Below are 12,804 nucleotides of genomic sequence, written 5' to 3' on the forward strand. Positions count from 1 at the left end.
TTAACCCGTGCCATATTTGCCTTGTCCACCCCTTCTTCAGATACTATTCAAGCAGTAATGGGTTAAATCAGGGAATGTAATGCAGGATAATACAACAATTACATGCACTGGATGGCCCTCAGCGTGCAGCTGCAGACGGAGTAATTGTTTGGTTGAAGTTAGCGACATGCTGCTGTGAAGGTGCGCTGAGGGGGAAACGGAGGCTGAATAAAAACTCATCTCCTCAACAATCTAAATTGGTCCACACAGAAATAGAGAGCTTTAAAGCTCGCAGGACTTCACAGTGACAGACGCTGAAGGGAAGGAGATAAACGGTGTGTTTAATGCTGTAATGTGACAGTCATAATTAGCTGGGAGTAAATCCTGGCTACCAGCAAAATAAGGAGGGAATATGAGAGACAGGAAGTGTGTGTGTGTGAGTGTGTGACTCTGTGTGTGTGTGTGTGGTCCAGCAGAGTCAGTCCCATGACCAGCACCAGCTCTGCACACTGCAAAGTCTTGAGTGTTAATTCAACTCCCATGAATTTAACACTTTCCCTGAGTTTATAAAATTCTCACATGCTCAGAGTTAATTTTCCACTTTGGAAAGTGTAAATATTTAACTCTCTCATAGGGTTAAAATTCTAACACCCACTGTGTTATTTTATCAAACTAAAAGGTGAATTTTTCACACTGAGCAGTGTTGTTGTGTTACACTAGGGGGTGTTCATTTCAAGCATTTACAGTGTTCATACATCACCCGCTCAGTGTTCTTATGACACTAAGTCGTGTTATAACTTACACCTAAGAAGAAGAAGTGATTTTGTGACATTTATAGGGTTATTTTATCTCCCATTTCCATGCCATCTGTGCCTTATTTTAAAAAATATTGTAAAATTCAATAAAAATAAAGTTTTAAAAAAAGACTTAAACATTTGCCAACATTTTTGGAAAATTTTTGAAATGTAAAAAAAAAGTGCAAAGACTTTTGAAAATTCAAAATTTAAAAAAAATTGCAACACTTCCAAAATATCTGGAATGTCAAAAAGTTGCAAAATTTCCAAAAGGAGATGAAATTTAAAGAATTAGCAAAAAATGAAAAAAGTGAAACTTCAGAATTGTGCAAAATTTCAAGAACTTTTTATTTGAGAAAAGTTTTAAAAATGTTTTAATTTTTGGGTTTTTCGAAAATTTCCCAAAATTTTAGAAAAAAAAAACCTACTTAAAACATTTGCCAACATTTTTGGAAAATTTTTGAAATACAAAAAAAATGTGCAAAGACTTTTTAAAATTCAAAATTTTTAAAAACTTGCAACACTTCCAAAATATCTGGAATGTCAAAAAATTGCAAAAAATTCCAAAAAGAGAAGAAATTTCAAGAATTAGCAAAAAATGAAAAAAAATGAAACTTCAGAATTGTCCAAAATTTCAAGAACTTTTTATTTTAGAAAAGTTTTAAAAATGTTTTAATTTTTGTGTTTTCAAAAATTTCCCAAAATTTTACAAAAAAAACCTACTAAAAACATTTGCCAACATTTTTGGAAAATTTTTGAAATATTACAAAATGTGCCAAAATTGAAAAAAAAAATGAAAAATTAAAAAATAAATAAATAAATAAAAATGCAAAGCAGCAATTTTTAATTTTGGTTGCAAAGAATATTTAATTGAAAAGTCTGAAAATTTAGCTCAGCTTGTTTTGAGTTCGATTTAAACAAGGTGATGATTTGAAATGAATCAAATTACTAAGCACATCAGACTTAAACCAATGATGTTAGCTCAACATAAAACAGTTATATGAAGAAACTGTTTGTGTGACCAATTGAAACAGTTTCATGAAGGTGGTCCAACCGTTTGTTTTTACAGTGCAGTGTAGTTTGAGTCAATACTTTAAGCATTGAAGTTGAACCTTCTTAAACCTTTTATTTAGTTCATCATGACTCAAATCATTTGAGTGAAATCACTTGCCTCCGTTTTACAACAAAGAAGTGCCTGGCAAAAACTTCAGTTTCATTTTGATTGAATTAAAAGTTGTAAACAGCCCACTCATGATTTTTACTGAAACTCTACTGAGAAGTTTTGCTAATAAACAACTTCTGGTTTAACAGAGCAGATCAAAGAACAGGTCATTGTAAAAACACATGACTACTGTAACCATGAGTGAGGAGTGTTCATCAGCTCGAGCTCAGTCTGTGGAGGAAACGCGAGCGGGGTGATCCACAGACGGAAGTTTCCAGCAGCATTGTTTGTGCACGGGGGGAAAATACAATGTTGGCAGGAGCAGAGGGAATAAAGCAGACTGTCCTACCTTTGCCAAGTGGGAATTGATCCATTTGGTGAACGTCCTCTTCTGCACCGCCTCCTGCTCATCTGTAAATCAGAGCCCAGAGCATCACTATCAGTCACAGGCAATAATACACAAAGAGGGAATTACAACACAAGCTTCTCATTGTCCATTGTTTGGAGGCTGGATCTGCTTTGCAGAGCTGGCTCTGACTTTAATTAACTTTGATTTTATGACTTCCAGTCTCATGTGTCTGTTTGCATCATATCGTACCTGACGCTGACGAGGCCAGAGACGGCGTTTGACATTTAAAGATGGCATTTTCAGGAGGAGGACAGGAAACGCTGAGATGCCCTTTAGCTGATAGGAGGGCAGCAGGTCTTTCTATACGACGACACGTCTCCTGATCTGATCCATGAGGGGATTTTATCCACTCCTGACCACAAGTTCACACTCACCAATTTTCAACCAAATTTCTCTTCTTTCATTGACAGATTTCTTTTTACTTGTTACAGCAATTCAGACCTGATTTTGTCTTTAAACAACTTGAAACGAGACATTTTCCCGGACCGGTCAGCTAAATGTGGCTCATATTGAGTTTAATAAGACACTTTTTACCTAAAATAAAACAAAAACTCTTGATAAGATGCAGTTTCAGCATGCATCTGCTGCTTAAAGACTACCCTGCTAACCGGGCTTTGACTGAATGAACAGATTTAAAGAAGGGCGCTCTTTGTGGTGACCGTAGTGATAAACCCCATTTAGCAAAGACACAATCGATAGCAGAGATGTCTGCAGACGATGTCCCCTAAAAACCCACTCAGCTTGAATGAAAATCAGACATAAATCAGGTTTTGTCAATCACAGGAGTAAAAATTGGGGATGTTTGATTTCACTTCTTTTCAGACTGATACCAGTACGAAAAATCACCGATACAAAGTACAGATGCCCCTCGTAAGAGAAAAATAAACTAACAACTGTCAGAGTTTTAGTGATTGTTGAAAATAAATGGAAGTGAAAAAATAAAACAGTTGAACTGTTAACTCTCCCTGGTTGATTTATGTTGTCTGAACACAACCTGACCATAGACTGTTTATAGAGTGGACAGCCTGGCTCCGCCTTGTTAGGTTTTGAAACCAAAATTCCTCCGTCACAGGCGCAACCATTAGCAGTCAGAGTCTGTGCAGTAGAGGCTGCAAGGGATTCTGGGAGAATCTGAGTGGAGCTGGGTGACAAAAAAAATATATATATATATTTTTAGAGAGTCTAATCACTTCTTGACTCTACCTCCAGACATATTTTACAATCCCCCCCCAAAAAAATACACGAGGATGGCAGCTGTCAATCATCGTTAAACGTGACGTAAAAATGATATCTTCAAATCACCACAACAATCAGACGTGAGAAAAATTTCTATGAGGTGGATTAATTTTTTAAAGTTTGACCACAGCCCATCTGGAATGATTGGGGAGATGGTTTTTTTGACTCATACTGCAGCCAGCCACCAGGGGGAGCAGTTTTCGAGCCGAGCAAGATGACGTCCATTTTTTTTACAGTCTATGGATCTGACGCACATTTGACATGGTATTAAACCACAATGTAGCGCCATCTACTGAAGAGGAGGAATGACTCGATTACTGATACTTTAACATAAGGCTGGTATCAGACCAATACCCAATATTTGCCCATCCGTGGTAAAAATGTAGAAAATAAACGCACAAGCTCTGACATGGGGGAACAATAGGGGTTGGAGAAAAAAAATCAATATATTGTATTATCAAGATTTTTTATTTAACAATTTTTAACCATGTTTTTTTTGTTAAAAAAGTCCTCTTTTTTCAAGTTTTTCTAATTTTTTATAAGCTGGGTTGGAAAAAAGTTGAGATGTCAGATCCTCGAATAAATCCTAAAAACTGACTCACATGTGATGAGCATTTTTGGGAAAACATGGCTCCTGACATCTTCTCTTGTAGGGATGAACCGATATGAAAATTTTGTTCAATACTGATATTGCTGTTATGGTCAATAACCAATATTTACTTACTTATGTTTTTTTTTCTTACCAATATTGATATATTGGTAAGAAAAAAAAAAACTGTGATGATAAAAATGTGAACGAACCGAAAATCATGCAAAAACTGAATTTTTCAATATCTCCCTTTATTTTCAAACTTGTTTCTTGTCCGCCCTTCTTAGGTAGTTTTGGTGTTTAGTCAGAGAAAACAAGATTATTTGGGACTTAAAGATCGTTCAAGATGCTCTGAAAATGACAGCTAATGAGTAAATATCAGCCGATACTGATATTGATACAGATATATCGTGTATCCCTGTTCTCTAGACATCATCATCATCATCATCATTAAACTTCTTCACTTAGTCTGGTGTTACAAAATCAAACTAAAAATCATAAAAAATGGCAATATCAAAGAATCCCACATGAAGTCCAATTGGCACCTCAAAGAAAGTAATGAGGAGAAATATCATCTCAGCCCTATTGGCTGCTGGTATCTGCAGCCTTCACTGGTACCGGTACCTTTAAATAAGGCTGGTATCGGTCCGATACTCGATACAGATACTCGCCCCTCCCTGGTAAAAATGTAGAAATAAAGACAGGAGCTTGGGCGTGGGAGGACAGTACAGGAACAAACTCATTACCACTCATGGTCTTTGCAAAACCGTGTGAAACCTGAGCCGTGGTAACATCAGTAATTTACAGATTCACGCGCCGCGCTCAAACATCTCATTACACCGAGCACAGAGCAGGTCCAGGGTCCAGCTGGGACTCAGACTCTCATCACTGACGGCGCTCTCCTGTCCTGTCTGCAGCACGCAGCAATATCCTGAGCCTACACGCTATCAGGCAGAGAGGGCGCCTGACACAGAGCTTCCTCCACCTTAATGAAAAATGCTGACGCTCTGATTACACAGGTTGGTTAGTGTGTCAGTGGGTACGGCGGGCAGACGCTCACAGCGCGGCGTGGAGCGAGGAGAGGGGGGGGGGGGGGGGGGCGTCATCCATAATGCAGATACACACAGGCATAGTCATACGTGCCCCTGAACAGGTCCCCGCTCCGTGAATGAGTCCCTGATTGGGTCCAGGAGGGATCAAATATTGATGGGGGGTAATATCAGAGGAGGAGGAGAGATTTCACCTCCTCTCCCCGAGCAGGAGCGTGTGTGGAGGAGAACACGTCTGCACCAACGCCGTGCCAGGCGCTCAGTCTCAGGGACGAGGTGACTTTGAACTGTGCGCACACACAGTCACACTTAAAGCCCACACACACACACACACACACACACACACACAAAGGGAAACAGCCGCACTCTGTAACTGAGCCTCACAGCAGCGTTTTAACACCTGATTACCTCCTTCGCCACCGCCGCTCTGGGTCATCATCAGTCTCTATGAAGCCCCCCAAGTTCACACGCTGACCCCCTGCTGTGAAGACGACCTTAATGGGGACTCATTTTAATCTAGTGTGCCGCCCCAGAGGCTGTTTCTGACGCAGGAAATGAGATGACAGAAAAAGTCTGATTCTTCTCCTGATCGCTGACACGCTGAGTTACAGGAGGTGAAATCTGGGAGGACAAAGGTTTACATTTCATAAGGACATATGCTTGTTTGTCCTTTTCACTATGCCAGACTAGGATGCCTGTAAAGCATTTCTGCCCTCAGTACAAGTCATTTAGTTCCTTCATTGCCCCACAATAGCGTTCTCAATATCCTCATTTTAGGCCATTCTGAAGATCTGGTTGAAACGCTCCGTTTGGAGAATGACCTCCAGTAACCTCGCAACGTCACAGCCCTTTGTGCTCTGATTGGTCAGATCTATCAGAGGGGCGGAGGGGGTAGAGCCAGGGGACGGTTTTTGCAGCATGGCAGTATTTACAAAATCACCATATTGGATGGAGCAGACTGAGCGAGTTTGCTGTTTGCCAAAACTTCACTGTAAGGCATTGATAGCACTAATAAAATGGCAGAGTGTAGGATACGTCCTTTTGTATTGGACCCCGAGTCAGACCCGGACGGTTCTGCAGCTCAGGAGGAAGAAAATCCACCTGGACACAGATCATCTCAGGACGCTTCAGTGTGGTGAGTCAAAGCGGTACTGTAACATGTAGAGTTTATACGTGGAAATATAGGCAGACTTCACCAATAAACTATTTCTATAACAGGGCTCCATCCTGCTCCTTCACTTTTCTCTGTCTGTTTTATCCATCATGCTGAAAGTGTCGTCTAAAGATCGCCTCTACCGTCAGTTCCTCACTATGTTATTACCGCAGCATTATTGTGGTCCAGGTTCACAGTGCATGTCAGAACAAACAGGCAAATATCACAGTCTCACAAGTATTACCACGTCTGCTAAAACTACAGTGTTTTAACTGCTAATTCACCATGTAAAGCCGAGCTGCTCAGCAGAGCAGAGTCCCTGCATCCAGCACTCAGTCAGTCGGCTCTTGGTGGGTGTATCCCTCGGTGGTGGTTGTGTGACTAACTGACATCACAGAGGAGGAGCTGCTTTATCAGATTACTCCAATAAAAAGAAAGGATCCTCGTGTCGTCACAAAGGTCGAAATCTCGCAGCCAAATGGCAATGACCTATTTTCAGAGGCATCAAATCTCGTTCTAGGATATCAGAAAAAATACGGTATCTCATTTTTTGAAAATTCAGGGGCTGAAAGGTCTCGTTTTCAAATTGATTATATTATATGTAAGTATTAAATCAGGGATCAGCATGATATGTCCTCTTAAACAAACAATCAGAGCGAGCGCTGAAGAAGTGGAGGGAGATCCAGAGGAGCAGACGGACGCAGAGATGAGGAATCAAACATTTGGACAGTCTGCTGAGCTCCCACGATCTGCAAGGTGTGCTCCCTTTACCTGCTCTACGCTAACATCTTCACACACAAATACACACATTCTGCCAAGGTGGAAACGCCCCCTTCAGATTCCTGCTCATTTCGCTCCACACACACACACACACACACACACACAGACACACACACACACACACACCACGGATAAGATCTGCCCTGCAGGGACATGAAGTGAGGAAATTACCAAACGCTCACATGCAGCTCGGTCCGTACTGCAGTGCCATGCTCACACACCTCCAAACACACACACACACACTGGGACACACTTCCACGGACACTCTGTCCCACTCACCGCGCAGGAAGTGGAAGAACCCCGTCACCAGGTTGAGGGATGTGCTCTTCTTCGGGGATCCTTCCCCTCCGGCTCGCCGTGCCATCTTGTACCCCAGACTACGCCTGGACTCCTGCCGGCTTTCATGGGGACGCTGAGAGGACATTCAACCTCCGGGAGACGCTCACACACATGCCCTTGCTCCTGCCCTTGCCGCCTCCTCCTCCTGCTCCTTTTTGGGAGGTGTCTCTGAAAAGCTCCTGAGATGACAGCGCTGAAACTGTTGCTCTCCTCCTCCTCTTCGTCGTCTCACTTCCTGCTGTCCTCTGCTGCGTCCTGCTGCAGACTCAGGCAGACTCAGAGCTTTTCCTGCCTGTTAAGCAGCTTGGGGAGTGTGATGTGAAGAGTGTGTGTGTGTGTGTGTGTGTGTGTGAGCAGTGCAGCGTCGGCATCAATCTGTCTTGCTCAGTCCGTTTCTCCCTCCTCAGTCTTTCCCTCCCACGTCCTCTCCTCTTCCTCTCCCTCTGTCTTCATTTCTCACCGTCGGCTGCGGGAACCGTCCACTTCCCTCCATCAGCCGGCCAATCAGAGCGCGTGGGAATGAGTGATGTCACAGCAGCCCCGTCCTGATGTGGAGAGGGAGGATGGAGCGGTGGAGCGGTGGGTGGGTGGGTTGAGGGGGACCGTTTAGCGAGTTAGGAGGGGTGACAGCATCACACACTCACACACACACACACACACGCGCGTGCTCTGACACGAGGACAGACGTGCAGGAATTCCCCGCGTGTCTCTGGCGCTCTAACACCCCTCCTCTGTCTCTCTCATCCACATCACGCCACGCAGCGCTCTCGGGCTCGCAGCTTTCTTCTCCTGGAGCCTGCAGGGCTACAGACGATCACTGACAGCCATCCTGTCTGATCCGCGCCTTGAAAAACCCTCGCTTTCATCTCAACCGCCGTCACAGACTGAACATGGGTCTGTTTGTTTCCTCCCTTGGAGCGAGAACAGAGCAGGATAAAATAAAGACGAGTGAAATAACTGAGGTTGTGTTTGTGTCAGCGGCGTCACACGGCGTTAAAAACTCCACGGTGAATGAAAGGATGTAAAGTGGGAGTTAACCTCCATCCAGTGTAATTGTGTGATTTCTACTGAAGAGGGATTTAAGCTCCTCCTTTCAAAGGCTTCAAACCAAACAGCAAACAACAAGGCTCACAATGACCGCACTGTTCATGAAACTTCTAGGAATTCAACATTTAAAGGCACACACCCTCAGCTGATCGCAGGAGCTGGAGGTTTAACCCCTTTATAATGTGTGTGTGTTACACATTCCATTTTCCCGCCTTCAGGGAGTCACATGACCAGCTGCACGCAACTGTCAGTCATTGTGACATCATCACCAACTGCTGCCCTCTCAGGAGTCAAACTGACTGAAGTTCTACAGACGTCTCCTCGTAGCTGCCACAACTTTGACTAAATCTCTCTAAAAATCAGATCATTTTCTAGTAAATTTAGTCAGGAATCCATCCACGTCAATTCCAAAATTGTCCCACTTTGACTTTTTTGTGTAGAGGTCTAACTGTCGCAGCTTGTGTGGAGCTGGATCCTCCTCTACCATTCATTCTGATGGAGGGAGGGCTTCTTTGGGGTTCACCGACTTTGAGGACTTGTCATTCAAAAACCGTTACAGAAACAACAAATTCCTACACAGGTTTTGTAAAGCAGGGTCCACTCTGTCATCTGAGCAAATTACAAGCCGATACCATGTATAGCCTAGGAGAAGATCATTTTTGTTTGAGACCCAAAATTTGGCCAGATTTTATTTTGAAACGCAATTTGCTGGCTTCCTGTTCGAGATAGGTCAGGGGTGTCTTTGTATAATTTGTGTGTCTCAATAAGACAAACATTATGTACTGTAAGACTATGGAATAATGTTTTAATGTCGTATTAGTTGCTTTTTTGTGAGATAAACAGAGATAAATGCTACTGTTAATTCACACGTCCACCATTATCTAATGTAAGACTATAATACAGCGTTTTAACATTGTGTAAGTTGCTCATTGTGTGTTTACTGTTTGACTTTTTTTCTACTTAAGGTGTTTAAAGTTTGACTTCTTAATTAGGGTCCTCGGCCTGAGCCAGGGCACCTTCTAGCAGGGCTAGAAGGTGCCCTCGGCCTTCGGCCGAGGGCACTATTGTTTTTCGTCCGTTTCTTTTTTATTATTCCACCCGCCCCGAGATCGCAAATTAGGACCCCTAAACATGCTCAAAAACTCACCAAAATTGGCACGCACCTCACAATTGCGAAAAATTGCGATATGATACCAAACATGACCCCCGACATCCCATAATAATCTCTCTAGAGCCTAAAAACCTCTAAAAACCACTCAAAAACACACAAAAATGGCTCTAGCTCGGTCCAGGAATGTGGTAGAGAGATGAAACCAACACCAAAACGTTCATCTCATTGAGACGCACAAAAAATATAGGAGGTATTTTTGCGTAGCTCCAACAGGAAGCCGGCAATTTGCCCGCCAAAATAAGAGTTTTCAGAATTTTAAGCCTTTCTACAAACATTAACTTGTCAATAACCAAAAATGGTACCGGCATGAAAATTGGCTCACATGACAGACCAGACCCTGTTCTACAAAAGTTGTGGGGGAATTCGTTGTTTCGGGCCCGGTTTTCGAATGGCGAGCCCTCAAAGTCGCCGACCACGCAATGTTAACAGATGGGAGAGCAGCCCTCGCTGAGCAGTTGGGCCTCTAGACAAAAAAGTAAAAGTCGCACAGCTTTAAAAATGACATGGTTGGATTCCTCACAAAACGTTCTTCAAGAAAATCATATTTTTACACAGATTAGGTCAACATTCTGGCCTACAGGATGAGAAGTTTGTCCCCTTTGGGAATCTCATCCTCCTGCACTTCTGTGATGATGTCACACACTGATTAGGAGCTCCACACAGCTGGTCACATGACTCAGCAGAGGCAACAATGACTCTCTCCTCCATTAAAGTGCTTATTAGACCCCCTGAACATGATCAAAAACTCACCAAAATTGGCACACACATTTCAAGCATCAAACTCTTCAATATAATACCAAACATCCCATAATATGCTCTCTGTCCACATCTACAACATTCAAACAGCCATAGCAGCCAGTAGGAATGTCCTAGAGAGATCAAACCAACATCAAAATGTTCATCTCATTAAGACGAACAAATTATTTGCTGACACCCTGACCTTTCCCAGACAGAAAGTTGGCTATTTCTCTTCAGCATAGCAGAGGATACGTTGCCATGGTATCAACTGACTCCCTGACATCCCATAATATTCTCTCAGAGCCATTAGGCTCACTTCCACCTATGCACAGTAAAATAGCCCTAACTGGGGCTAGGAATGTCGTAGAGAGATGAAACAAACACCGAAATGTTCGTCTCGTTTTGATGGACACATTGGAGGGAAAACCGGCAGGAGCCCGAGGACCCGTCTAATGCTGCTTGCAGCTTTAATTTATTATTGTGTTTACAGCTTGTTCTTATTTATCATTGGTTTAAACTACAGTTCTCATGTTCACAGTTTTATAATTAAAGTTCCTTGTTTTAATTTAATAGTGTTCTGTCTCTGTCTTAAATCATATGGGTACTATAATCATTTGTGATTATATACAGTATATATCCTGTCTATATCAATGAATTTATTATTCATTCCGTTGCTAGGCGCTACCCAAGTAGCTGCCTGTTGCAGCAGCTCTCTCGTCTTTGTCCGTTTCTTGTAATTTTTTCGTCTCTTTTTCGTCATCTTTGTATTTGGAGTGGATCATCACTTTGTATGGTTCATTGTCAGTCACAGACACCAAACTTTTTGTGGCTTCGGCGATATTTTTTACTACTTTTCTCCTGTGTTTGTCTGGAGAGCCTACATGTAACCATGGCTGCATTGTTTACATGCGAAATTCTCGGATGTGAGCTGGGAGGTGACGACGTGGACCTGTCCTTCCATCCATCGTTGTTGGGAACGTGGGATCTAGCCCCGGGGGATGGACGAGCTAGCTGTGCTAACCCAGCGGCATCGTGCTGTTCACGGACGTGGCTGACGGAGCTGATATCGGACGCCGGCCCCACATTGGAGGAGCTTCGCCTGCTGTGAGCAGACAGGATCCAGGAGACAGAGACTGAACAGACTGCTGGGGAGGCTCAGTCCTGGACCCTGTGGAGGTGCAGACTGGCTGGACTGGAGAGTGGTGGACGAGTGGTGGACGGGATGTCGTCATCTAATTTCTTATGGATCCTTTTGCACTTTCTATACTCTTTCTTACTTTTGTTTTCTGAAATGCTGCGGTGACTCCTGAATTTCCCCTCGGGGATAAATAAAGTATTGTCTATTCTATTCTATTCTATTCTATTTATTATATATATAAGCTGATATATCGGATATTGGCTGATATCTTGGATATCGGCTTTTTTTTGCCCCCAGTATCGGTATCGGCATCGGCTCCAAAAATCCCATATCGGTCAGGCTCTAATTTTGACGGTTTGATCTCTCTATGACATTTCTACTGCCATTGACAGCAGTTTTAGTGTGTATGGGTGGCGCTAGAGAGCACATTTTGGAACGTTGGGGGTCAGTTTTGGGCTCAAAGATTGTAGGGAATAATGACTCTAAAAATATCCTGAGCCCTCTCCTCATCCTCTGCTGCTGTAATATGAGCTCGAACCACGTATGTTGAAGTTTTGACCTCTTCTTATTCACGCAGTCTGATGTGTATCTGACCTTTGCTCTGTCTGTATTTCCCTGATAATACACCCCTCATATTTCAACACACACACACACTCACACACACACACACACACAGGGTCTGGCACTATTTGAAGCACTGGGCTCTCCTTTGAAACCATATTCAGAGACTTCCCCCGGAAACCAATATTCATGCAGACGAGCCTGGTGAGCCTTATATCAGCCTTAAAGATGAAAGGACCATTCATCACGTGTGTGATTTCCCCTTTTGTTCTCCCTGCCCCCCCCCCATAAGGGATTTTAATTATGAAAGTCATCAATAACCAATGGCAGCTGTCATCCGCTATCTGTCTGCTGATAATCACAGCGCTGACACTCCTCCTTCCTCCAGTCTTGGATCTGGTCATGGTGGCGCTCACACAGACCTGGTTTTTAAAGGCTCTCTGATTTACATTTCAATATATACACACACACAGTCAGATCGTTTTTCTACACCTGTGTGAGGGCGTGATGGATGGACTGGGTTTCAGCTCAAAGCAGCACTCATACAGTCCTGTTTGCTCCACTCGAGCTCTCTGTCGACCTTAAAGACATTATTTAACAGCAGAGGAGAGAAACGCAGCGAGGCGTTCATACTGCACACACTCACACTCAATAAAATG

At 43.0% G+C, this 12,804-nt stretch overlaps 1 protein-coding gene across 2 annotated transcripts in view; it reads right to left on the reverse strand.

Annotated features, from left to right (window-relative positions):
• The window catches only part of syne1a (spectrin repeat containing, nuclear envelope 1a), a 220,262-nt gene that overhangs the window by 193,725 nt on the left and 13,733 nt on the right, over positions 1–12,804 (reverse strand). Inside the window, exons 1-2 of one of the 2 annotated variants that reach the window (XM_074685621.1) lie at positions 7,431–7,814; positions 2,285–2,346 (exon numbers count right to left, since the gene is read on the reverse strand). In XM_074685621.1, coding sequence (XP_074541722.1) covers positions 2,285–2,346; positions 7,431–7,575 — 207 coding nt within the window. In that variant the 5' untranslated portion in view covers positions 7,576–7,814. Of the gene's footprint in view, positions 1–2,284; positions 2,347–7,430; positions 7,815–12,804 lie in introns of those variants that run through there. The other variant, XM_074685622.1, reaches the window with a different exon arrangement.

The sequence above is a fragment of the Halichoeres trimaculatus genome, unplaced genomic scaffold, assembly GCF_033239565.1.
Source record: "Halichoeres trimaculatus isolate MK-OKI-2021-1 unplaced genomic scaffold, fHalTri1.1 fHalTri1_scaffold_13, whole genome shotgun sequence".
Classification (NCBI taxonomy): Eukaryota; Metazoa; Chordata; class Actinopteri; order Labriformes; family Labridae; genus Halichoeres; species Halichoeres trimaculatus.